General features: G+C 41.8%; 1 protein-coding gene across 5 annotated transcripts in view; it reads left to right on the forward strand.

The window, feature by feature from the left end:
* Positions 1-551: 551 nt before the first annotated feature.
* gtdc1 (glycosyltransferase-like domain containing 1) overlaps positions 552-25,918 on the forward strand; it is a 30,232-nt gene continuing 4,865 nt past the window's right edge. Inside the window, exons 1-11 of one of the 5 annotated variants that reach the window (XM_047371443.1) lie at positions 579-619; positions 10,234-10,330; positions 15,788-16,016; positions 19,238-19,405; positions 19,832-20,005; positions 21,669-21,773; positions 21,845-21,961; positions 22,469-22,578; positions 23,286-23,430; positions 24,861-24,931; positions 25,773-25,864. In XM_047371443.1, coding sequence (XP_047227399.1) covers positions 605-619; positions 10,234-10,330; positions 15,788-16,016; positions 19,238-19,405; positions 19,832-20,005; positions 21,669-21,773; positions 21,845-21,961; positions 22,469-22,578; positions 23,286-23,430; positions 24,861-24,931; positions 25,773-25,864 — 1,323 coding nt within the window. In that variant the 5' untranslated portion in view covers positions 579-604. Of the gene's footprint in view, positions 620-10,233; positions 10,331-10,473; positions 10,548-15,787; positions 16,017-19,237; positions 19,406-19,831; positions 20,006-21,668; positions 21,774-21,844; positions 21,962-22,468; positions 22,579-23,285; positions 23,431-24,860; positions 24,932-25,772; positions 25,865-25,918 lie in introns of those variants that run through there. The other 4 variants (XM_047371446.1, XM_047371445.1, XM_047371444.1 and 1 more) reach the window with 4 other exon arrangements.

Raw genomic sequence — 25,918 nt, forward strand, 5'->3', positions numbered from 1 at the left:
TTTTTTGAGGCAAATTTATGCATTCCTTACCTACAAAATCTGATTACTTTATTTAATTGAAGTACTGCATGCATAGTTTATTGTTGAGCAGGTAAAAAAAGTATTTAAAACAAATAGATTTGTGGACCGCAACTACTTTTGACATAACGGTTTTGGCCCATGTGACACAACCGCTTTAGCACATATGCTATCTTTTTTTGATTCTTTTTATCATTATTAAATTATTAAAAAATTCAAACAAACCTCTTTCAAGTCATTGTGGGGTATTGTGTCCAGAGCTTTGAGGGACAAAATGAATTTAATTTATTTTGGAAAAAGAGTGTAACAACAAAATGTTAAAAGTTAAAGTCATTATCTAAAGGCAGTAAAATTAGTCTTGATGTAAATATCAACAAGTTTACAATTCATGAATTATTTATTATAAAAATGTGTGAGTTTAAGTGAAATCTTATTCACCACAGATTATTTAGTCTTGGAGTTTTTAACTCTGCTCTAAAACAAATCCAAACGACGAACAACAAACCAGCTGTTCTTGCTCGCCTGTTACCGTTCTGTATCGACGTGATGACGTCAGTACATGCGTGGAGCGCAAGCCGAGCGTCAGATGCAGCAGTCGGAGGTGAGTGTTCAGAGTCAATCAAAGGGAATGTGTCGGTATGTGTCGTCTGTTTCTCCTCTGTCAGAGTCTAGGACACAGCTGGTCTGAGGTTCTTTCTGCCCTGCCGGCTGGTTCCGACAGGAAGCAAGGATGAGGGTTCGGTTCGGCTAACGGAGCTAATGTAACAGCTCCAGGAAGTAGCTGGTTCCAACATATATGTCAGGTTAATTTCTGAGGCTCTAACTGTAAATGTTATAACAGCCAGAAAAGTAAGAGAGCTGGAGGGTTAGATGGTTCGGTTAACTTTTAATTTAACGTAAAAATCAGAACATAAATCAGGCTGGAGGTCTGGAAATGATTTTATCCACATTCCTGCTGCCTGGATAAAACAGCAGGAAGTTCTCCACAGATATGACCGTGAATTTGATTTCTAACTGAGAAAGTGAGTCAACATCTGAGTGTAAAGTTTCTGTGATGAGCTGTGCAACGATGCCTGCCTCATGCAGCACACAATACAGGTCCTTCTCAAAATATTAGCATATTGTGATAAAGTTAATTATTTTCCATAATGTCATGATGAAAATTTAACATTCATATATTTTAGATTCATTGCACACTAACTGAAATATTTCAGGTCTTTTATTGTCTTAATACGGATGATTTTGGCATACAGCTCATGAAAACCCAAAATTCCTATCTCACAAAATTAGCATATCATTAAAAGGGTCAGAAGCGCCTGACCTGGGCTACAGAGAAGCAGCACTGGACTGTTGCTCAGTGGTCCAAAGTACTTTTTTCGGATGAAAGCAAATTCTGCATGTCATTCTGAAATCAAGGTGCCAGAGTCTGGAGGAAGACTGGGGAGAAGGAAATGCCAAAGTGCCAAAACCACTGGTAAATGGTTTACTGACCATGGTATCACTGTGCTCAATTGGCCTGCCAACTCTCCTGACCTGAACCCCATAGAGAATCTGTGGGATATTGTGAAGAGAACGTTGAGAGACTCAAGACCCAACACTCTGGATGAGCTAAAGGCCGCTATCGAAGCATCCTGGGCCTCCATAAGACCTCAGCAGTGCCACAGGCTGATTGCCTCCATGCCACGCCGCATTGAAGCAGTCATTTCTGCAAAAGGATTCCAGACCAAGTATTGAGTGCATAACTGTACATGATTATTTGAAGGTTGACGTTGTTTGTATTAAAAACGCTTTTCTTTTATTGGTCGGATGAAATATGCTAATTTTGTGAGATAGGAATTTTGGGTTTTCATGAGCTGTATGCCAAAATCATCCGTATTAAGACAATAAAAGACCTGAAATATTTCAGTTAGTGTGCAATGAATCTAAAATATATGAATGTTAAATTTTCATCATGATATTATGGAAAATAATGAACTTTATCACAATATGCTAATATTGTATAGAGTGACCTTTTCTTTTTCTGGTGGCAACTTTTTTTTTGGCCAGGCAGTGTATCTGCTTGTTCTTATTTGCAGAGGGCTACAGTTCCTTGCAAAAGTATTTGCACCCCTTTGGACGTTTTCACATAGTGTCCTGTCACAGCCTCAAACTTCTAAGTGTTTTTGTAGGGTTCTGTTTGATTGGTCAACACAAAGTAGTAACTGTAATGTGAAAGGACAATTATAAAAATGGATATATAAAATAAAAATATATATATACATTTTTGCTGCAGTTACAGCTACAAGTCTTGAAAGATATGTCTCTCCCATCTTTGTATTTCTGGACACTGAAAGTTTTGCCCATTATTCTTTCCAAGATATCTCTTGTTAATTCTGACTGGAAGGAAAACGTCTGTAGGTACCAGTTTGCCACAGTTTCTGAGTTGGGCTTAGGTCCAAACTATGAATGGCCATTCTGGCACTGTAATATACTTTGATCTACACCATTCCATTGTAGCTCTGGTCAGGCCTGTACTAGTAATCAGGCATTTACCTGGTCTTATTTTTATTTCATAAAGAGTTATACAACTCTTCTCAGTTTTTTGTATTACTGACCATCTTAATTCCAATGTGATTACACATATTTATGAGGATCATCTGCAGCAATCATGTCTGACCAATCATGGTGTGCCACCTGGACTAAATATGCTTGGACCAATTTCCTCCAGTCCAGACCTGGATCTGGCTGTATGTCTATGGACATTGTTCTGCTGCTGGAAGGTGAACCTCAGCCCTGCGCTCAAGTCTTTTGCAGCTTCCAATAGCTTCTCATTCGTCTTTCAATCAATTCTCACAAGCTTCCCTGTCTGTACTAAAGGAAGCATCACCACAGCAAGATGCAACCGCCACTGTGTTTCACCATGGGGATGGTGTATGCAGGGTGATGTGCAACCACAAAGTGTTTTGCATGTTGATCAAAAAGAAGAATGTTGGTCCCATCTGACCAGAGTACCTTCTTCCACATGTCTGTGGCTACATTCCTTGTGGAAAACTGCCAACATGACTTCTTAAAGCAATGGCTTTTATCTTAACAACTCTTCCACAAAGTTCAGATTTGTGGAGACTCATGTCCTACTGAGAGATTCTCCCTTCCGAGCTGTTGATTTCTGCAGCTCCTCCAGAGTTGCCATGGGCCCCAACAGTTCTCCAGGTGATTACCTAAGTTTGAGATATAGTTTCAGAACCTTAACTCTACTTCAAACCTCTCCACAATTTTATCCCTGATATGTCTGCTGTGTTCCTTGGTCTTCATGAGGCTGTTTGTTCACTAGTGTCCTCCGATGTTTATGTACAGTACAGACCAAAAGTTTGGACGCACCTTCTCATTCAAAGAGTTTTTTTATTTTCATGACTATGAATATTGTAGCTTCACACTGAAGGCATCAAAACTATGAATTAACACATGTGGAATTATATACTGAACAAAAAAGTGTGAAACAACTGAAAATATGTCTAATATTCTAGGTTCTTCAAAGTAGCCACCTTTTGCTTTGATTACTGCTCCGCACACTCTTGGCATTCTGTTGATGAGCTTCAAGAGGTCGTCACCTGAAATGGTTTTCCAACAGTCTTGAAGGAGTTCCCAGAGATGCTTAGCACTTGTTGGCCCTTTTGCCTTCACTCTGCGGTCCAGCTCACCCCAAACCATCTTGATTGGGTTCAGGTCCGGTGGCTGTGGAGGCCCGGTCAACTGGCGCAACACACCATCACTCTCCTTCTTGGTCAAATAGCCGTTACACAGTCTGGAGGTGTGTTTGGGGTCATTGTCCTGTTGAAAAATAAACGATGGTCCAACTAAACGCAAACCGGATGGAATAGCATGCCGCTGCAAGATGCTGTGGTGGCCATGATGGTTCAGTATGCCTTCAATTTTGAATAAATCCCCAACAGTGTCACCAGCAAAGCACCCCCACACCATCACACCTCCTCCTCCATGCTTCACGGTGGGAACCAGGCATGTAGAGTCCATCCGTTCACCTCTTCTGCGCCGCACAAAGACACGGTGGTTGGAACCAAAGATCTCAAACTTGGACTCATCAGACCAAAGCACAGATTTCCACTGGTCTAATGTCCATTCCTTGTGTTCATTAGCCCAAACAAGTCTCTTCTGCTTGTTGCCTGTCCTCAGCAGTGGTTTCCTAGCAGCTATTTTACCATAAAGGCCTGATTCACACAGTCTCCTCTTAACAGTTGTTCTAGAGATGTTTCTGCTGCTAGAACTCTGTGTGGCATTGACCTGTTCTCTAATCTGAGCTGCTGTTAACCTGCGATTTCTGAGGCTGTTGACTCGGATGAACTTATCGTCCGCAGCAGAGGTGACTCTTTGTCTTCCTTTCCTGGGATGGTCCTCATGTGAGCCAGTTACTTTGTAGCACTTGATGGTTTTTGCGACTGCACTTGGGGACACTTTCAAAGTTTTCCCAATTGTTCGGACTGACTGACCTTCATTTCTTAAAGTAATGATGGCCACTCGTTTTTCTTTACTTAGCTGCTTTTTTCTTGCCATAATACAAATTCTAACAGTCTATTCAGTAGGACTATCAGCTGTGTACTGTATCCACCTCCTGCACAACACAACTGATGGTCCCAACCCCATTTATAAGGCTTGAAATCCCACGTATTAAACTTGACAGGGCACACCTGTGAAGTGAAAACCATTTCAGGTGACTACCTCTTGAAGCTCCTCAACAGAATACCAAGAGTGTGTGGGGCAGTAATCAAAGCAAAAGGTGGCTACTTTGAAGAACCTAGAATATAAGACATATTTTCAGTTGTTTCACACGTTTTTGTTCAGTATATAATTCCACATGTATTAATTCATAGTTTTGATGCCTTCAGTGTGAAGCTACAATATTCATAGTCATGAAAATAAAGAAAACTTTGATTGAGAAGGTGTGTCCAAACTTTTGGTCTGTACTGTATGTATGTAAAGGAACAATATAGTCAAAAACAAATAAGAGTACTTGCCATGATTATTAATTGTTTAAACAGCAATATCACATTAAATTGATACGATAAAAGTTGCTAAAATTTGTAGTAACTAAAGTTAGAATAAGACCTGTTTAAATCATCTGTTTCCAGTCTGAACAATCTGTGGATCTCTAGTTTAATCAGATCTCGACTGAGTTTAGCTGAAAGAGGAATTCCTGTTTTTATTCACCAAGCAGTTTCTGATGTTTTTTGTCGGTATTCAGTGTCTCATTACATTAGTCTGCATATGAAACAACATGACATCGACAGTTATACAGATTTCTGATGAGTTAAAGACAGACAGACGGAGTGATGAAAGACAACGGGATGATTATGAGGAGCAGACGTGGAGGACCTGGACAGGCCTATAGAACACGAAGACACTGTCTGAATTATGAGCTCAGAGGAGGTGGTCTGAAAAGTAAAGCCATGTAACAGATGTTCAGATGGCCTCTTCATCCCGAATACTCCTCTCAGATCGTCTGGGGATGACTCAGGGTTTAAAGTGAAACCAGTCGACTCAGAATGAAGCAGATTCCTCCTGGTTTTGTTTCAGTCGCTCATTCTATACAAAATATAACAGCTAGTTCAAGCCGTGAAGTTGGGTTCCAGCTTCAGGTACCTACACCTGGCTGTTAACCTCACATGGAGGGTGACACCTCCACCCTGGTGAAAAAGGCACACCAGCGTCTCTGTTTTGTGAAAAGGCGTCTGGTTGAGATGGTTCTGTGCTCCTGTATCACTGTGTGGCATGGCAGCTGCTCTGAAGAAGAGGGGAGGGAGCTGCAGAAGGTGGTGAAGGTGGCACAGAAGACTGTGGGGGGCAGCCTACCCTCCGCCTCACACATTTAAACCACCAGATGCAGGAAAAGGGCCTCCTGCATCATGGAGGATCCTATTAACCCCACATACACGCTGTTTGCCCCCCAGGCAGGAGGCTGACGAGCATCAGGAGCAGAACCACCAGACTGAAATGCATCTTCTACCCCTAATCTGTGAGGCTGCTTAACTCTGATTGATTATTTAATTTCCCTTTGGGATTAATAAAGTATTTTTGAATTGAATTGAATTGGATGTCGGTTCTGCTTGACTAGACACTCAAACCTAGCGAAGAAGACTAGTACAAGTATTTAAGCCACTACCCTTCCTTTTGGTGCAATTACTTTGGATTTTGTTTTTTATTCTGTCATTTTCTTCTATTTGATTTATTGTTGTTTGACGTTTTGCTTTTAACTGGTAGCCAAATTTAGTTCCACTCCATGTAAATGTGACTGTATGCCGATTAAATAACCTTGAATGTCTCAGGCATAAGCTCTTTGTGTAATAATCAAGTAATAAAAGATCAATCGGCAGCTGGTTTACTGATAACGCTGCTATCTCAGATAGTGGTTTTAAACAGCAAACCATTTACAGACTGAAAACATTCACTGACTACTTAAAATTCTCAATATGACGCTTTATTGTTGGTGCATTGTATAGAACCACATAAATGTTTTTCTAATAAGTGCAATGCACTACAGGAAGTTGTGGGGACAGTAGTGTCTCCATTGCAGAATGTGCAAAGCAAAGCTCTTGTTCTTATACTGCATGAGCCTCTAAAGTGCATTACCACAGAACTGTGTGGCGACTCTGGACGGCTGCGTTTCAGCAAGTTAGGGCGAAACCAGAACGGGATCTTTGCTGCGCATTGTGTTATGCAGTCAGGTCTTGCCATTAACACACATTAAATGTGTTGAGCTGAAGATCATGAAGTCAGGGCAGATCAGTGGACTTCAGGCATTGATCATTTTTTATTGACTCTTCAAAATAGAACAAAGCCAAGAATGATCTCTGGTGTGTTTTAACCTTTAGTTTCTGTGGACCGAGGCATAATGAAGGAGCAATGAGCTACAGTGGATAAAAAACATCTGATTTTTTTTTTTTTTTTTAAAGGAGACCAAAATAAATCATTCAAAGTTCACACTGGACCTCAAGCATGGGTCTGTACCTCCCCAGTCTTCCTCCAGACACTGGAACATGTTTTTCCAAATGAAATCCCAAGTTGTCTTTCACCTTAAAATAGGATTTTGGACCACTGAGCAACAGTCCAATCCAGGTTTTCTTTAGCCCAGGTAAGACTCTTCTTACAATCTCTCTGGTTCAGGACAGGCCTAACACAAAGCAGTTGAAGACCATGTCCTGGAGATGTGGACTGGAGCTCTGTCTCCAGCTGCAGTCCACACCTTGTACATTTTGTCTGTACTTTGCCCTTTTTAAAGTAGTTTACAAATGCTGAACTTTTACTTGAGTATGTTTTGATTGAAGTGTTTTACTCTGTTACATTTGAAATCCCATCAGTTATTGAGTGAAAGAAAAGATATATTAAATTAAAAAAACAAACAAACACCAGAAATAACAGCAGCGATCTATGGCTGGGTTAGTAATCAGATCCAAATATGGAGGCACATCGATCGGACACTAGAGGCGCTATAAAACCCATCACGTACAGTTAAGGTTGACCTCCAAGAAAAAGAAAAGAAAAGCCATGGTTCCCTGGTATTATAAAGATGAGAAGAAAACCCTCTAAACCCATCCATATATTATGAATGATTGGAAAATATGAACACAGGGAGAAACTGGAGTTAACCGAGTCATCATAAAGACGCATAAAAAGGCAGTTTGTTTGTGTCATTAACATGTTTTCTGTGTTTTTGAGCATAAAACCCAATAATGTTTCCAAAAATTGCATGGCAAATAAAATAATTCTTGCTAACTCACAACAATGTGGATTTACTGGAATTTGATGTGAAATGTTTATTTAATAAGTTAGAGACTTGAGGTGTGATTCGGACTTATCTCTCAAATTATTGAGACGTAACTTGGACTTGAAAAAAATACTTCTTCGGCCTGTGCCCCTTTTTCTACTGCAGTTTTTCCTTTCACTCGACTTTCCATCAATATGCTTGAACACAGCACTTTGTGAACAGCCAGTTATCAATCAATCACCTTTTGTGGCCTCCCCACCTTGTAAAGGGTTTTAGTGATTTTCTCTTGGACTACTGTCAAGCCAGCAGTGGCTGAATGAGTGGGCCGTAACATAAACAGTGTTTATTGTTATGTTGTTTTTTTGGGTTCTCATTAGCTATATGCCCAAATCATCAAATGAACATTAATTAACACCTGAAACATCACTCTTTATGCAAAGACTCTCTATATCATGAATTGTACTTATAAAATTACTGAAATAAAGTTGTTTGGTGCTCAGATAAAATGCAGTTGGGATTATGATCTCAAACTTGTGATTCTGCAGTGAAAATGTGGGTGCACTAATTTGTAATTATTAATTTCTAGTTATATCTCCCACATACTGAATTTGACTGATAATAGAATTTATTAATATATTGGCTGTTATTGATTTTCAGAAAGCTGAAACAGCTCAAAAAGCAGAAGGCGGCTGAAATATTACCCCGTGACATTTAATGCTGAGCCAACACTGACTTGTTGATCTTTCCATAAACCAGTATAACAATGTAATGTGTACGAACAAGCGATTTCAGTCAGATATCCGCCTTCGAGTGAGCTGTGAAGTGCCAGAGAGTGAAATGAAAGATGCTTTGAGTCAGAATGAGAACAACTTGAAAGCTTAGGCAGATCAGGAGTAGCTACCTTTAAATAACACAGGGACTAGCTGCTGATTCATTCAGCAACATTTCATCATCTCACACTTAATACAGACAAACACAGCGGGACGGCTGAGCAGAACCTGCAGAAAACAGCATGAGCAGGACGGGGAAGGTGCTGAATGTTGGGGGATTCTCCAGAGAAGCTGCAGTTTGTACAGTGCAGTTCAGTTTATCTGTCTGGCGCTCATTCACAGCGAAGGCTCATTAAGGTCCAATTCTTATCTAATTTGAACCCAAATTTATTCCAATTTATTCTAATGTAGCATTAAGAATTAGTCCAGCCTATAAGTAACAAAATAATGGACTATTGTTCGGCAGTAATTGGTTGGATACGTAAGGCTCTATAGGTGAATATTGTTGAGTATCAGCTATATATTCAAGGTATTTAGGTAAGAAAGTAAGATTAGATCTGTAAATGATTAAGGTGTCTGGATTTAATTAGCCTTTGGTTTTATACTGTTTCTTAAGGATAGGTTAAATTATATCTAAAATATGGGTGGTAATATAAGGAATTCCTATAAATAATTTGAGTTGGGATCTCAAAAGCTGAAGGTTCTGCAGTTATTATTAAGGCTTTTTCACTTGGTGTTGAACCGGTTAGCATGAGTGTTATTTCGTAGAGAAGATATTTTCATAGAGTCTCATGAATCTGAAGAGGAAATGCCTGGCTCAACAGAGTCTGGCCACGTGTTTTTCTGCCATCTGTTAATGATGAGTGATTTACTCTTGTTCTACCAGGTTTTTGCTTTCTTAATCATAGACTGTCTTTATTGGTTAGGTAAGGTTGTTCTAAATCAGTGGACGGTCACTGTTCGGACGGTCACTTCCTCAGAGTGATCATGGCTGACCTTTGGTGACCCTGCTGAATGTTGGTGGTGATCGATGGTGAAGGTGTTGGCTGTTTATCTGTCTGAAGGGCACACATGGAAAGGAAAGAGTAGAATATATTATGGAAATATATTTATTCCCAGAATCGCAAAATTAACACAAAATTCACACTAATGTATTTCGATTATTGATAAAGAAGTAAAGAAACGTGACCATCAAACAGTCATGAAATCTAACGACTCAGAGGGAATTCTAAGATATTGTTACATTTTCTTTTGCTGATGAATATTTAACTTTACTAAATGGTCTCTCTCTCTCTCTGGAAGCTAAAACCCATGGTTTTCTATGCATAATTTGGGCTTTGTAAATATCTGCTAGTTACTTTTTCAGAACCAGATTGGGCTTCTGCTCCGGGTTCTGCCAGCTCCCTCGGGGATCATATAGTAGTTGTCCCGACACAACGTCTTGGATTTAGTATACTCTAGTATACTCTAGATTGTTCCAAACTGTTTGGAAACTATTGGCTTTCCAATGTGTTTATGGTCTCTTTCAGAATAGTCTGCTCTGACTTAAACTAAGGAGCCCCCTCTGACCGACTACATCTCCCAGAGTGGTTTTGGTGGTGATTTGGTGATGCTGTTGGGTGTTGTGATGTAATGAAGTCATCTGGGTGGTGTTGCTGATGAATCTTCTGAATATTGTTTTATGTGACCTAGTCAGTGTTGTTGGTGAGGAGTCTAAGACAGCATGAAGTCATCTGGACGTCACCGTGGATGAAGCAGCAGACTCGCCCACAGATTTACGACAAACACGGTGAGAAGCGTTTCCAGAGATTCTACCGTTTGGTTTCCAGGCGGCACGGTGCGGCGCTGACTCAGCCCGGCGCTGCAGCTGCTCGGGGGATTCCCTGTTGGGGAAACGCCCACATTAACCCTTTGTTTCATGTTTGTCTGCAGCCTTCCATGTTCATGGCGGTGGGAGGAAAGGTGTCTGAGCTGGAATCCCCCACCGTGGTTCTGTTTGATTTAAGGTGGAATGATTGATTTCACATTTACTAACAGACTTCCTGTCTGCTTGATCAATAAGCTGCTGAGAGCAGTTTGACTTTCCATTGTCCTCATTGTCCACATCTATCTATCCGTCTGTAGGTCTGTCCGACTCCCCCAGTCTGATCAAGACTGTAGGTCAGGCCTTGTTCATATTTGGCAGCTTTAACTGTATGCTTTGTTTTTATTACCCTATTACTTTACGAATTACATAGTCATACCTAATATTTCTGTCTTTGTTCTTTCAGACTTGAAGTCAATCTGTTTCTCTTGTCTTTGGAATTCTTTAACTTCTCTCCTTTCAGGTTTTCACCTGAATGTTTCACATTTTAATCTTTTTTTTTTTTTCTGACTTTGTTGGACCTCTTTTTATGTATTTTGTTTCTTTTTGTCCCTTGTTGTTTAGCTGTAATTCCTTGCTAGTTTTAAAGTTACAATAAAACTTATTATTTTTTTAGGTAGGTTTTTTTTTCTGGGATTGAACATTAAATTTCGTAGCTTTCCTTTTGGTTTTTACCTTCAGAGAAAAACTTTCACTTTTTGCCTGTGTGGTTTTCATGTCTCCCAGTTTAAGTTGCTGTCCTGGTCTCCAACCTGTGGCTCACATCCTAACATCTGTCTGAGAAGTTAACAGGAGACAAAATCCCAAATTACTTCATGCAGATATTTAGTTTAATAGGTTTCTGGTTGCTGTCGGCTCTGCAGGAACATTCTTTATCTGTGGGGTAAAACTGTCCACTCGGAGGCCCGAACAGAAACAGGAGTCGTCGGGTTTGTGTTCTGAAGGCCAAAAGGACGTCCATCAGCAGTTAATCAGCCCACTGACACGTTTTCATATTTCACATTATTTGGACGCATTCAGGAAACAGATTGGTCCATTTTTAGCACAAAGGCTGACATTGTGCTTCTGTTTCCAATCAGATTTGTCTTTCTGACACATCTGCATGGCAGCAGGCTCGTTGGTATCTGTCTCCAGCAGAAGAAACAGCTCATTTCCTTCTCCTGATATGAGTGGCAGCGAGCAGATATGGACTGATGGAGCTGTATGTGGGCGAGTGCTGAGTGCTGCTGCAGCCACATTAGCTCCCATTGTGGGCAGCGTAATGGAGGAACGGACTGGAAATGGTTGGGAGGGAATTCAGAGGAAGAGCAGGGGAGCTCAGGGACCGTAAGCTGTCCACTTCCTGCCGCCGGCTGCGTAAACCTCCCCACAGCATAATGGATTCTATCAGGACACATTGTGCTGCAAATAGATGGATGTTACTGGGTTTTACTGTGGTTTGTTACTGCAGAGTTAACTGGCTGCACAACAATAGGTTTTCATTTATGGCCTGAAAGAAGGAGGATGAAGAGCTGCGAGGATTCACTCTGCCTCTATCAGGCCAGTTTTTCATCTGCAACTTAACTTCAGCACATTGTCTGCTGTGAGCTGTGACCCTTAGCATGTTCTCAGCTCTGTGTTTCTGCAGCTGGCGGGGATTCCTGTCAGGCTGGAAGAGCCGTGTTGTGGAAATCTCTCTGAATGGTTACAGTCAGTGTGTGGAAACACTGTAGGCTGGTGTTCCTGCTGTGTTTTCATCAGACTGGCCTTCAACTTTCAGATCAGATTTTAATTATGACGCAGCGTTCAGTGACTCATGATGGAGTTTTCAGCAGAAAATAGGCTGTTTATAGGTTAAAAAGCATTGATCAGAAACATTCAGAGCTTTTTTTAGATGAATGGCAAATTTCATCTCAAGGCACTCTGCAAGACAAACATATGTATACATTCAGTCATATTCTACTGTATATTTGACCTACTACCTTTGGGGTCAAGTTGACATCATTCAGTGTTTAACTTCTGTAAATAAATATTTTACACCATTTTTTGGCTTCATATTTAGTGACTTTTCCTAAGTTAATTGGGACATATGAGTAAACATAAAATGAACATGACAATATTTTTTCAACGTCCTGTACACATGCTCTATGCATCGGTGTTCTTTGGGGTCAATTTGACCCCAGGCTGTTTAGCTGTACAAAACATATAAGAAATTGTAATATTTCACACACTTACACACGTGGACAAAATAGTTGGTACCCCTCGGTTAATGAAAGAAAGACCCACAACGGTCACAGAAATAACTTGAATCTGACAAAGGTAATAATGAATAAAAATTCTATGAAAATGAACAAATGAATGTCAGACATTGCTTTTCAAACATGCTTCAACAGAATTATTTTTAAAAATAAACTCATGAAACAGGCCATGAAAAGGGAGATGTTAAATCAAGGTGTGTCCATTAATTAGCATCACAGGTGTCTCCATTCTTGTAATCAGTCAGTGGGTCTATATATAGGGCTACAGGTAGTCACTGTGCTGTTTGGTGACATGGTACCACACTCAACATGGACCAGAGGAAGCAAAGGGAAGAGTTGTCTCAGGAGATTAGAAAGAAAATTATAGACAAGCAAGTTAAAGGTAAAGATTATAAGACCATCTCCAAGCAGCTTCATGTTCCTGTGACTACAGTTGCACATATTATTCAGAAATTTAAGATCCATGGGACTGTAGCCAACCTCCCTGGACGTGGCTGCAGGAGGAAAACTGATGACAAAACAAAGAGACGGATAATATGAACGGTAACAAATGAACCCAGAAAAACCTTCTCCCTTCTGTGGGAATGTCCTATGGACAGATGAGACAAAAACTGAATTTTTTGGCAAGGAACATCAGCTTTATGTCTAATAGGTCATGGGTCTTGCAACAGGATAATGAACCAAAAACACCCAGCTAAAAACACCCAAGAATAGCTAAGAGGAAAACATTGGACTATTCTGAAGTGGCCTTCTATGAGCCCTGACCTAAATCCTATTGAGCATCTTTGAAAGGAGCTGAAACATGGCATATGGAAAAGGCACCTTTCAAACCTGAAACAACTGGAGCAGTTTGCTCATGAGGAGTGGACCAGAATACCTGCTGAGAGGTGAAGACGTGTCATTGACAGTTATAGGAATCGTTTGATTGCAGCGATTGCCTCAAATGGTTGTGCAACAAAATATTAAGTTAAGGGTGCCATCATTTTTGTCCAGGCCTGTTTCATGAGTTTATTTTTAAAAATAATTCTGTTGAAGCATGTTTGAAAAACAATGTCTGACTTTCATTTATTCATTTTCATAGAATTTGTATTTATTATTACCTTTGTCAGATTCAAGTTATTTTTGTGACCATTGTGGGTTTTTCTTTCATTAACCGAGGGGTACCAACAATTTTGTCCATGTGTGTATGTTTTGGATGATATTAAGGTCACTATAACATGAAATTTTGTTATCTTGCAAAGAAAAAAACGCTGAGGGCCCGAACCCTCATGTAACTGTAACTATTGCAGGGCGAGAACCACCGATAGTTAACACTGCATGGAAAAGGGGAAACACTGTGAGAAGTTTAATACTACCCAATCTGTGGGGGTGGGAAAATACATATCCCGTGAAGATATTGATACCTCACACAACAAGGGGTGGATCAAACAAAGATGCTGGCACAGCAGCTTTTGGTGCTCTGTGTGCTCTCCCTTTCTGCTCAACTAAAATGACTTCAAAGAAATGGTTTTCTGTAAATGAGCTGTTGTCCTAGCAGATACGCTGTCAGCCATGTCCAAGACACAAAATCAGCATTTGAGCTGTTCATCACACCTTAAATTGAAACGGATATACTGAGATGATAAATTCAGAGGGTAGGCTTGTGTATGGGGATGGTAGAAAGAAGTGGATGGAAGTCATCTACAAGCCTTCATTTTGGCAGCCGTGTGCAAATCAAAAGGCGAAACAACAGCAAGTCTTTGGACCGGCGACACTGCAAGGGTGATATTTCCAGCAACCCTGTCTCTAAACACTTTCCATGTTATCTTGCTTGTCATTCGCTTTGATGACAGAGAAACAAGGCAGGGCCAACCAGAGCCTGACAAACTGGCAGCAATTGTTTGTTTTTTCTCAGGTCAAATTGACCCAGAATATAAAACGTGTTACTATTCTTGGTAAAATAAATTACTTTTCATTCAAAATGTTATATAGGACTAAAATATGTAATAATATAAATTCATTAGAATAACAAAAAGGTATCTCCAACCTATTTCAGTTAATTCAGTGAGATTTTATGGCAATCTGCATCTTTCTCCATTGTCATGTAACGGGTATTCTGGATGTATTGGGTGGTTAGAGGGAGTGTTTTTTTGTTTGTTTAAATGATCAAAAACACAAGTTGGTTCTTTATCATTTATCAGCTATTGTGGAAGGTCCTAAGGGTCTCTTTCAGCTCTGGAGACAGATTTTAGACCCCTGGACCAGGCCATTCTAACAGGGGAAAAAACTTTGACCTCAACCATGCCATTGTAGCTCTGGCTGCAGGTTTAGGGATTGCTATCCTGCTGGAAGGTGGACCTCCACCCCATCTCGAGTCTTTTGCAGCCTCTAATAGGTTTCCTTCCAGAATTGCCCAGAATTTAGCTCCATCCATCTTCATATCAGCCTTTATCAGCAATCTGTCCCTGCTGAAGAAAAGCATCCCCACAGCATGATGCCACCACCACCAAGTCTGCTGTGTCCCTGTATGGCAAACTTTGAACTTGACTTCATGTGGATTTTTTTTAACAATGTCTTTCTTTTGACACCCTTCTATAAAGGCCATATTTGTGGAGTTCATGACAGAATAGTGGTCCTGTTGAGGAATTCCTCCCACCTGTGCTGAGGTTTTCTACAGCCCTGCTTTAAACCTGTCTGCTGTGTTCCTTGGTCTTTAAGATGCTGTTTGTTCACTATTGTTCTCCAACAAACCTATGAAGCCTTCACAGAACAGAGATTTGATTAAACACGGGTGGACTCTAGTTACTCATCATGCGACTTCTTAAGCCAGATGGTTTTATTAGATTTTTTTATGGGTTTCAGAGTAGGGGGGACTTAACCTCCCGTTTAAATTTTCATTTGTAAAACGTATGGATGACCTTGTCTCGTTTTTTTCCCTTTCACAGTGACGCATCACTTTGTGTTGGTCATCATATAAATTCCTAATAAAAACAAAGAGGTTCGAGTTTGGAAATTGACAAAAAAAACATAAAAATGTTAATGTGTGAATTCTTTTGGAAGGAAGTGTTCTCAAGACAACTTATCCCTAACAGATTTCATAAATATCTAATCTGCATCGGATCTGTGAATAAGGAAAACAGCTGCTGACTTTTGACCTCTCCATCAGGTCGGCGGCTCTCCCAGCGTCCTGCTGGTCGAGGCATTTTATGGCGGCTCTCACAAACAGCTGATCGACCTTCTGAAGGAGAACACAGACGGCTGCTCCCTCTTCACGCTGCCCGCCAAGAAATGGCACTGGAGAGCGAGAACAGCAGCTCTGTACTTCAGCCAGACCATTCCTGCCTGTTCATCATACAGGTTAGAGGCACTCATGTATCATCATGCAGACACCTCAGGTAGATCAAAACTGTTGTTTCTGAGCACTTAAAAGTGTTCCTTCATTGATGAGACCTTTCCATGAAGAGCTATTTTGTCTTATTCTTGCTGTAAGATCTTTTAAAGGTGTCCAACAAAACGGGGTGGTTTGCATTCTTAACTCTCCAACATTTTATATCAGTCAGGACTGCTGGTAGGCCCATCCAGTAACTGTACCCTCCTCTTCCTTATCCAGGCCTTAGGAATGTGTTTTCCTATGGATGTCCCTGGAAAAGATGAAGAAGAAGTGAAGGTGGTAGTTGCTGAGTAAAGATCAAGAGATCAAGATAAACTTTATAATTCCCAAGGGGTAGTTTGTGTTGCAGCCAGTAAAGAGCAAATGCAAAGAAAAGTTGACAGAGATACAGAAAACCAACAATGTACATAATCGAACTTTAAGCTCTTACATTCTCTATATGGGCTTATCGGGTCAAATTATTATTGAGGCTGAAACTAACAGGGACAAATGAACATTTGTACCTTTTTATATTGCACTTTATCATGATGTATCTGCGATCAGATGGCAGCAACCTGTAATTACGGTAAAGAGTGGGGTTTGGGTCAGCTAGGATACCTTTAGCCTTTGGTTCTGTAGAGCTGGGGGGCCTTTACAAGACTCATCAGTCTGTGGTTATTTTTCAGGTTGAGGGGCTCAAACCAACAACTATAAGAAAACATTAAAACAATTTAACAAAACGGGTGTCAACAGTAAAACTAATCAAGTAGTTGTCGATATTTTTTGAGACATTATTCTTCAGAAATGAGCGCTCAGACCAGCTGATAAAATCCTTCAGCACAGAGTTCAGGTCATCGAGCAGAGACCCAATCACAGTCATCAGCAAACTGCCCTCATTGCGATCCTGGAACTCATTAGTGTATAAAACTAATAAAAGTGGTGAAAGGACACCGCCCTGGTGGTGGAAGATAAAAGTACATCAGATAAAACACCTTTTAACTTTCACCCTCCTGGGTCTCTTTGTTAAAGAATCAACTAGCCTGCAAGCTGAATGTCGTGAATGTTCATGAGACGTGCAGCTAAAATCTGATGTTGTATACAGTTAAAAGCTGAGGAAAAGTCAACAAATTCAGTGTAGTTCTGTAGTTTGTAGGTCAGAACCTGTTGGCTGAGTTCTGTTGGGAGCTCCGAGGCTGCGGAGCAGCAGGATGAAGACTTGTCTGCTTGTTGCAGATAGTCTGAAGCTGCTGATCTGATGGAGGATAAAAGGATCAGTTTCATGTGCGGGGGGCTTCAGTCAATGCTTCTGCTGCTGCTGAGTCATTCCCAGACTGGTTTCAGAGTGACACAAGCAACAACCATCACTGCTCTGAACTTTAAGATAACCAGACACTGGTAGGTAGATCTAGGTCCTCTAGTCAGGAGCTTCAGGACACGCTGTCTTTGGTTCCAACATGAACCCAATGATCTAAGACTTCATCTCTGACTTAACTCTGTGGATCAAGAGGTGATTCTACTGTAAAAAAAACTGGGTTGCACAATATAAGAAAAGATTCACCTTGGATTTTTATTGTTAAATATTGCAATAAAGATAGATGTTACTGGCTTAAAGAAATATAAAATCCTACCAAATATTGTATCCAAGCAGTCCTTGAGATTGTGGTCTTACATGTATTAATGTACAAACGACTGCTCTTCGATATATTGTGCAGCTGTAGTAAAAACCACCAGACCAGGAGAACCTCCACATGAACATCTGCAGGACTGTGGACACTGTGTATAAATCTGAATGGGCATAGATTAATGTGAGTCTATTGGGATTAGCTGAGTCCTTCTCTGCCAAAAACGTTCTCGAACAAAACCAGGTATTCTGGTTCTGTTCTGCTGTGCTTTGTCCGCAGAAAAAAATTAACTCATGTAGTTTTTGTTAAACCAGTTTCTGAGAACAAATAGAGCTGGTCCAGAATTCAAGTTGGGTCCTGACTAGAGAGACTGAACCACATTAAAGCCCTTCAGTCAGAAATTAGAGAACCTATAGATGAGAGTTACGTGAAGACCTAGAAGCTATCATCAGAGGGTCCACGTCGGGAATGACCTGGTCCTGATGGTCCACATTCAAACAATGGAGATGGAAAAGATGAAGTTTTTATTTTTTTATTGTGTTAGTGTGATCAGAACGTTGTTAATGTTCACTTTTCAGAACCACAGCCCAGATTTACTAAAGTTTCTGAGACGCTTTCACCTCATTTTATCTGAGGAGCTCAGAATTTCAGCTTCTGTTGCCCTGCAGTATTTAGAGGAGATGACTGGTGTTGGATCAACTCGTTTGGGCTTCTGGTCTCCATCAGAGTTATTATAAAACCACATCTAAACAGGATTAAAAGAGATCAAATAGAAAAGCAGATCGGCTAATCAACTGCTTCACAGAGATGCAGAGACCAATGAGCTCCAGGGAGGCAGTTTAGCTTGTAGTCTGATGACTGCAGATCAATATTCTTGCAGGTTTTAATGCAGAGTCTCTTTATCCAAACACAAGCTGACCCACAGAGTCATTTAGGTTGAGAGTGAAACAATACAACATGTAAAGTATGCTGCAGATAGAATGTGTGAAAACAGTAAGACATAGTAAACTTTGGTGTAAACTTTCAGCATTACCTTCAGAGTGGAGCTGTGTCCGTTGGTTGGATGAGACTAAGGTTGATCTATTCTTCAATGAGGAGCCCTAATAGGTTGGGAATGTAATTAAAGAAATATAGGTGTAAAGCACCTCATGCTTATTGTTAGGTATGGTGGAGGATCTGTGATGCTGTGGGCCTGTTTGTCTTCCAAAGGTTCTAGGAACCTTGTTAGAGTGCATGGCGTGGACTCTTTGAAATACCAAGACCTTTTAAATAAAAACCCAATTGGTCTCTGCTGCTAATGATCCAAAACATGACTTTGGTGTCTCCTATAGAACACCTGTGGGGTGAGCTGAGGAGAGGAGAGCATTAGAGAGGACCGGGCCTCTGGATGATCCAGAGAGCAGCTTGTTTCCTCACAGTTATTGTCCTTATGGGAGATTGTGCCCATGTTCTAAACATGTTGTCACAAAGTTCAGCATCAGATTACAGATGAATTTATCAGACTATTAGACTAGATCTACTCCTTCTGAACCGGTGTAATCTTCACTCTTATGGTCTCTATATGTAGCTTCTCTGGTTCTGCAGGGAATCCTTTGGTCCACTAATGTCGTGTTGTTTTCCACAGGGTTCTGTTTAGCAGCTCGGTTCTGAACCTGTGTGAGCTGGTGGCTCTCAGGCCCGATCTAGCCCAGCTGAAGAAGGTCCTGTACTTCCACGAGAACCAGCTGGTCTATCCAGTCCGTAAAGACCAGGAGAGAGACTTCCAGTATGGATACAACCAGGTGCTCTCATGGTAACCAGCTAGCTTGATCAGAACCAGTAGGAATCAGTTCTGGTCCAGATGAGCTTTGGTCCAGCAGTAATCTGAACAATCCGGTGTGGAGAACCTGATAGATCATTTATCATAATTATTTTGATAAGGTTTGTCTTCATGAGGCCCTGTGATTGGCTAGTGATGAGGAGCATTCTGATTGGTTGATTGTGTCTAATTCAAGTGGTTCAGGTTATTGATCAGCTGTCTGCCTGTAAAACTGATTGTTGTTGATTAGCTGGCAGCTCATCAATAAGCTGCAGATACTCTGTCTTCTCTAACCACATTACAGCATCAGACCACAGCAGGGATCATTAGGAGACAGTTAGTCCCACAGATCCCGGATATCCAAACTGGACCCGTCCCTTCTGCTGTTCTGATTCGGTTTGTCTCTGATTGTCCCTGCAGCCTGGTGTCAGATGTGGTGGTCTTTAACTCCCGCTTCAACATGGAGTCCTTCCTGTCCTCCATCCTGTCCTTCATGAAGAAGATCCCAGACCACAGACCCAAAAACCTGGACCGGCTGATCCGTCCAAAGTGTGTGGTTCTGAGCTACCCGGTCCAGTTCCCTGACGTCAGCAGGTGGGTTTAGGCTGTTCTCAGGTCAGTCTGGTGACTGTGGTCCCAAACCCCAGGCCTCCTGCAGATTTGAACACATCTGAAGGAGATGAATAAGTCATATTCGGGTTTCCACAGAACTTCCCAACATGCTGAGGAGGTTCTTCCACCTTTTAGATCTGGGTCAGTAAATGTAAAGTGATCTCCTCACATCTGACTGTTCTGATAGATTTTTTATAGAGCTGTTCGTGATGTTTCTGAGAGATGGATGGAGGAATAGATGGATATCTTCTGATAAAAATATTAGATAAGTAGTCGTCATTCAGTCCCTGTCACAGGAAAATCTGTGTGATTGTTATGTTTAACGGGACCTTTTTCCTGCCCTGTGGCTGGATTTGAACCCTGTCGTGGTATCTACTGCTTCCAGGTGGTATCAGGAGCTGCTATTCCTCCTCTCCCTCTTTATACAGCCTGGTCTGGCTGACGGTGCTGATGCTAACGGGTTCTGACAGAGTCAGTCCAGTTTTCAGATCAAAACTTCACATGTTTCAGTCATGTGACCTTCAGGAAACAAACCCACCTCCTAGTTCTGGCGCTCCACATTGTTCAGGTTCAGCTTCAAGCCATGAAATGTGGGCGGAGCCTGCTGTGTGAGGGTGTTGCCTGTCTCTCGGTGGTTGCCGTAGTGACAGCCTCCATCCATCAGTCAGCCTATCATCGTAACTGAATAGTAATGGAGTCCTGCAGAGAGAAACAGACGTTCCATCCATCATGGCTGCTGAACCCCGACTCCTCTGAGATCAATGAGGATGTCACGACGAGCAGCTGCGTGTTTCTTCTGCTGCAAGGGAAGGGTACTGGTTCTGGTTTCAGTCTGTGTTCATGTGATGGATGCAAAGTAAAATGGTTCAGAATAAGATGTGGAGTCAGACATGATTGAATGTGCACAGGAGTTCTGATCCGTTGAGGGACACAGAACAGGAAGAACTCACGATGAAGAAAAATAGTGGAAACAGGAAAATAAAGTAAAATCTTTAAATTTTAACTGTTTTAAACAAATTTAACGTAACAAGGCATCCAGAAACCAACCAGAAATCTACCTGCTCTTATTATTGATCAATTTTCATATCCAACAGAACAAAAACTAATGACTCCTAAATAAATGGCTGCAGTTCTTCAGTTTGAATACAGTTTAAAACTTGTTCCCTCTGTTTTTATTACAATCAACTTCTAAATCCATAACTGTTTGAGTTGTGTTTTATAAATGTCGAAGCTGTGGAATCAGACAGGGTTCTGTTGGATCTGGGATCATTTCTACTGAACCAAACAGCTGCATGAAGTCCTCTAGTTTCTTCTCTGCTGTCCGTACATGTGCAGCTCAGTGATCTGTCCTCCCTGCAGCGTCTCTCTCTGATTATTACCCTGATTATAAACCCCAGCAGCCTCGGCGGTTGTTGACCTTCATCTTTAATCAGACTCAGAGGTGACATCATCACTATGATCATCAATAAGCTGATTGGTTTTACTGCCTGCAGTCAGGCTGTTCATTCCTTAAATGGATCACTAGTATCCTGTTCTTTAAAGTCCTCAGAGGAACAAACAGCCGGACTTTAAGACGGCCTCATGTTCTACTCTTTGTCCCTGTCTGTCTGGGTTCTGTTTGAGTAATTCTGGTTCTGTTTTTCAGTCTGCTGCCTGAACACAAACTGAGACATCTTTGCCGCTCTGCAGAGACGTTGCAGAGTGATCATCGTATCTTCAAGGCGCAGACCAGTCAGCCGCAGACGTCGCGGTAATCACATGGTCAGCACATTGAGTCGGATTGCCTGTAGGTTATCACAACGGTTGGTTCTGACTTGGTAGGTGTGAGGAGGATCCAGTGCAGTCTTCTTCTGAGCCCAGAAGCGTTCTGACACCTGTTCAGCACTCAGAGTCTGTGGACCAGGTGAACCCTCTACACATCGTGTGGCCTCATAGGTGGTGAGTTCTGCTTTCATCCAGTCTGTTATATCAAGCTGGTTCGGATGTTCTGTGTGGTTAAGCAGAACCTCTGTGAGGTGTGGACAAACATTATAACAGAAAACTCCACGATCTGTGATGCAGCCTCAAACATCTGGCTATATAGGATCAGACAAGCATGAAGACCACAGTATTTAAACATTAAACATGGACTGAGATGTTCAACACTGGATTCATTCAGCCTTTTGTGTCGTTTTTCAAAGTTGTAGTCTAATTAGCTGATTTGATTCATCATTCTGTATAAAATGGAATTTATTCCATGCTTAGTGGAAGAATATATGGTAAAGAGAAGTGATCCAGACACAGAGCCCTGTGGCACTCCATAACTAACCTGGGGAGGGAGAGGAAGTACATCGGTTGCAATAACAAACTGGAATCTGTCAGACAGTTTATCTAATGCTGCCTAGTGCTGCTCCCTGGATTCCTTCAATGTGTTTAACTTTATGTTAAGGAATTTGTTTTTTAAAGGGAACACGACAAGAACCCTGAGATGTTCTTCAACACTCTGATCAAACTGAAGGAAAAACAGCTGGATTTCAAGCTGTCAGTGCTGGGAGAGACCTTCACTGATGTGCCAGGTACACACTCACCTGCTCAACACACACGGTGAGGTCCATGGAGCTGTGGAGACAAATTCAGTAAAGTTTGATTCAGTCCTGAGCAACCTGGGCTAGTACCAGAACTTGAACCACAGCTCCTCTGTTCTGCACCAGGGCTGGTCCAGGTGTGTGCTTACCTGTGTTCCAGCATGTGTGTGTCTCCTCTGGGTGTATTTCAGTGTTTTAATAACGATGTGATGGAGTGTTGATGAGTGGGTGTTTTAGTGGGCCGAGCCCACTCTGAGTTATTGGATCATAAAGTTTTAGTGCAGAACAAACAGTCGGCGGTAAATCAGCCGAGAGCCAATCACATTAGGAGCTTAGTGATTCCACTAACAGCTCTGAGCATTGATCACTTTCACCTGTTGGAGACTCTGCTGGTTTAATCAGGGAGATCTGTCCTCATCAAACTGTCCTCTTCCTCTAATTACCAACATAAACCTCCTGCAAGACCATCACAGGCCAGGAGGAGGAGGAAGGGAACATGTTTCTATTGACTTTTATCCACAGGTAATATTCTAAGAACCAGATCACTCAGCTTCTTCAAGGTTTGAGTCACAGAAACTCAGAAAATCTTTTGCATTCATCGTTCTAGACAAATTCTGACTAACAGGAAGCTCAGTCAGGAACTCCACCAGTTTAAAAGAACTTTCCTATCCTGATGAAGCTGTGTTCTCCTCCTGCAGAGATATTCTCCTCTTCCCAGCATCTCCTCCAGTCACACATCCTGAACTGGGGCTTCCTGTCCAGTAAGGACCAGTATCTGAAGGTACTGTGTGACGCGGACGTGGTCGTCTCCACCTCCAAACACGAGTTCTTCGGAGTAGCCATGTGAGTTTTCACATAACGACGAACAGACAGGAAAAATACAGAACAAAACAAAAATACAACAAACAACTGTGGCGTGAATAGATGAGTAACCAGTAGGTAGGAACATGATGTCTGTAGAAACGTCTGAAAGAAGATGTGTGTTCTGACTGGTCCAAGTGTCAGCAGTAGGTTTCTTACTGTGGTGGAAGTTTCAGACTCAATTTTAAACATTTTTGACACTGCAGAGCAAAAATCTTTGTTCTTTCTACTAAAGGTCAGAAAAATATGATCAAAATAAACTAAATTCTAATAAAATCTTATCAATATGGACTCAATACTGATCAAATCACTACGAAAATCTTTTTAATGGGTTTGTGAGGATAAAACCAGTAAGTAGCAGGTAAGTCAGCAGCCACTCAGAGGGAAAAACACAAGGCTAAAAATGTGGTCTAGCTGTAATCTCCTTGATGGATGTAACTTGGATTGGACTGAAGAAGTAACTGGAAACCGGTTTATTAATGTAAACACAGAATGGGTCCATTCTATTCAGCAACAGCCTGGTTCTGTTTCTGCTCGTTTTTCTTCATGTTTACGTTGTTCAACCAGAGGCAGCAGGGATCGGTTGCTACGGTTTCTAACTGGTCTCTAGCCGACCTGTCAGCTTCAGCCTATTAACGCACTGCATTAATGCTGATATGTTAACGCAAACGTAACATTTTCAATAACTTTATTAACAATAACTTCAATAACGTTTATAAGCCAGAGCCGGTGGGGTGATACATATGCTGACTTGGTGGTAATCTGAGGTGTTACACGTCTGTAACCCAGAAAACAAACTGCCGTTAGAGGTGTTTCCACTCTGGACACTTCCCGCTCCTTCCCCCAACACTTCCAGACATTCCAGGAAACAGCTCCCTCTAAGACAGGCTCAGCTGTCAAAGGTTCTGGAGCGGAAACAACACAATCATGTGGGCCTGCGGCCTCACTGACACTTTGATCCTCATTAGATCTGAATCTGGTTTTGTCTGATAAATCTGGATCATCAGCAGAGCTCATTAAGGCCCTGCAGCCAGCATGAGCCAGGTCTGATCAGATAACTCCGTTGGTGAGTTGATCCAGAATCAACAGATCCATCTAACTGGACACTTCTCAGATTGGTTCTACCTGGTTCTGTCTTCCTTAGTCTGTATTCAGACCAAACCTCCGAAAAGTGGTTCTGGGAGAAACCCAGAACCAGGAAAAGAAAACCACAGAGAGCAGAGGAAATCTACATCATAGATAAACCAGAACAGAACCATAATCCCAGAGTGAGGAGAGGAACTTGGATCTGGGCATTGGAGTTACCATGTTGAACCTGTTTCCCCTGTTTAATGGAACCAACCCAAAGCCCATTTTCCCCTGACTGTGTCTTAGTGTTGGTGATCTGATCTGGGATATCTGACCTGTTTCAGGTTGGAAGCTGTTCACTGTGGATGTTTCCCTCTGTGTCCAAAGGCTCTGGTGTATCCAGAAATATTCCCAGGTAAACACACCTGAGATAGCTCTGCTTCTCTGGCTGCAACACCTCACCTGTTTCTCTGGTCCTCTCTGTCTTGGATCAGTACCTCCTGACCTCCTCCTCTTCTTCTCAGATCAGTACCTCCTGACCTCCTCCTCTTCTTCTCAGATCAGTACCTCCTCCTCTTCTTCTCAGATCAGTACCTCCTCCTCTTCTTCTCAGATCAGTACCTCCTCCTCTTCTTCTCAGATCAGTACCTCCTCCTCTTCTTCTCAGATCAGTACCTCCTGACCTCCTCCTCTTCTTCTCAGATCAGTACCTCCTGACCTCCTCAGATCAGTACCTCCTGACCTCCTCCTCTTCTTCTCAGATCAGTACCTCCTGACCTCCTCCTCTTCTTCTCAGATCAGTACCTCCTGACCTCCTCCTCTTCTTCTCAGATCAGTACCTCCTGACCTCCTCAGATCAGTACCTCCTGACCTCCTCCTCTTCTTCTCAGATCAGTACCTCCTGACCTCCTCAGATCAGTACCTCCTGACCTCCTCCTCTTCTTCTCAGATCAGTACCTCCTCCTCTTCTTCTCAGACCAGTACCTCCTGACCTCCTCCTCTTCTTCTCAGATCAGTACCTCCTGACCTCCTCCTCTTCTTCTCAGATCAGTACCTCCTGACCTCCTCCTCTTCTTCTCAGATCAGTACCTCCTGACCTCCTCCTCTTCTTCTCAGATCAGTACCTCCTGACCTCCTCCTCTTCTTCTCAGATCAGTACCTCCTGACCTCCTCCTCTTCTTCTCAGATCAGTACCTCCTGACCTCCTCCTCTTCTTCTCAGATCAGTACCTCCTGACCTCCTCCTCTTCTTCTCAGATCAGTACCTGTACTCGACTCCTGAGCAGCTCTGTAAACGGCTGCAGGAACTCTGCAGGATACCTGACATCGCCCGTAGACACATCGTCATGGTAACCCAATGATTTTTGCTCAATGCTGTGTACAGTTGTTTTTATTTTAGACGC

This window comes from Girardinichthys multiradiatus, chromosome 7, assembly GCF_021462225.1.
Source record: "Girardinichthys multiradiatus isolate DD_20200921_A chromosome 7, DD_fGirMul_XY1, whole genome shotgun sequence".
Taxonomy (NCBI): Eukaryota; Metazoa; Chordata; class Actinopteri; order Cyprinodontiformes; family Goodeidae; genus Girardinichthys; species Girardinichthys multiradiatus.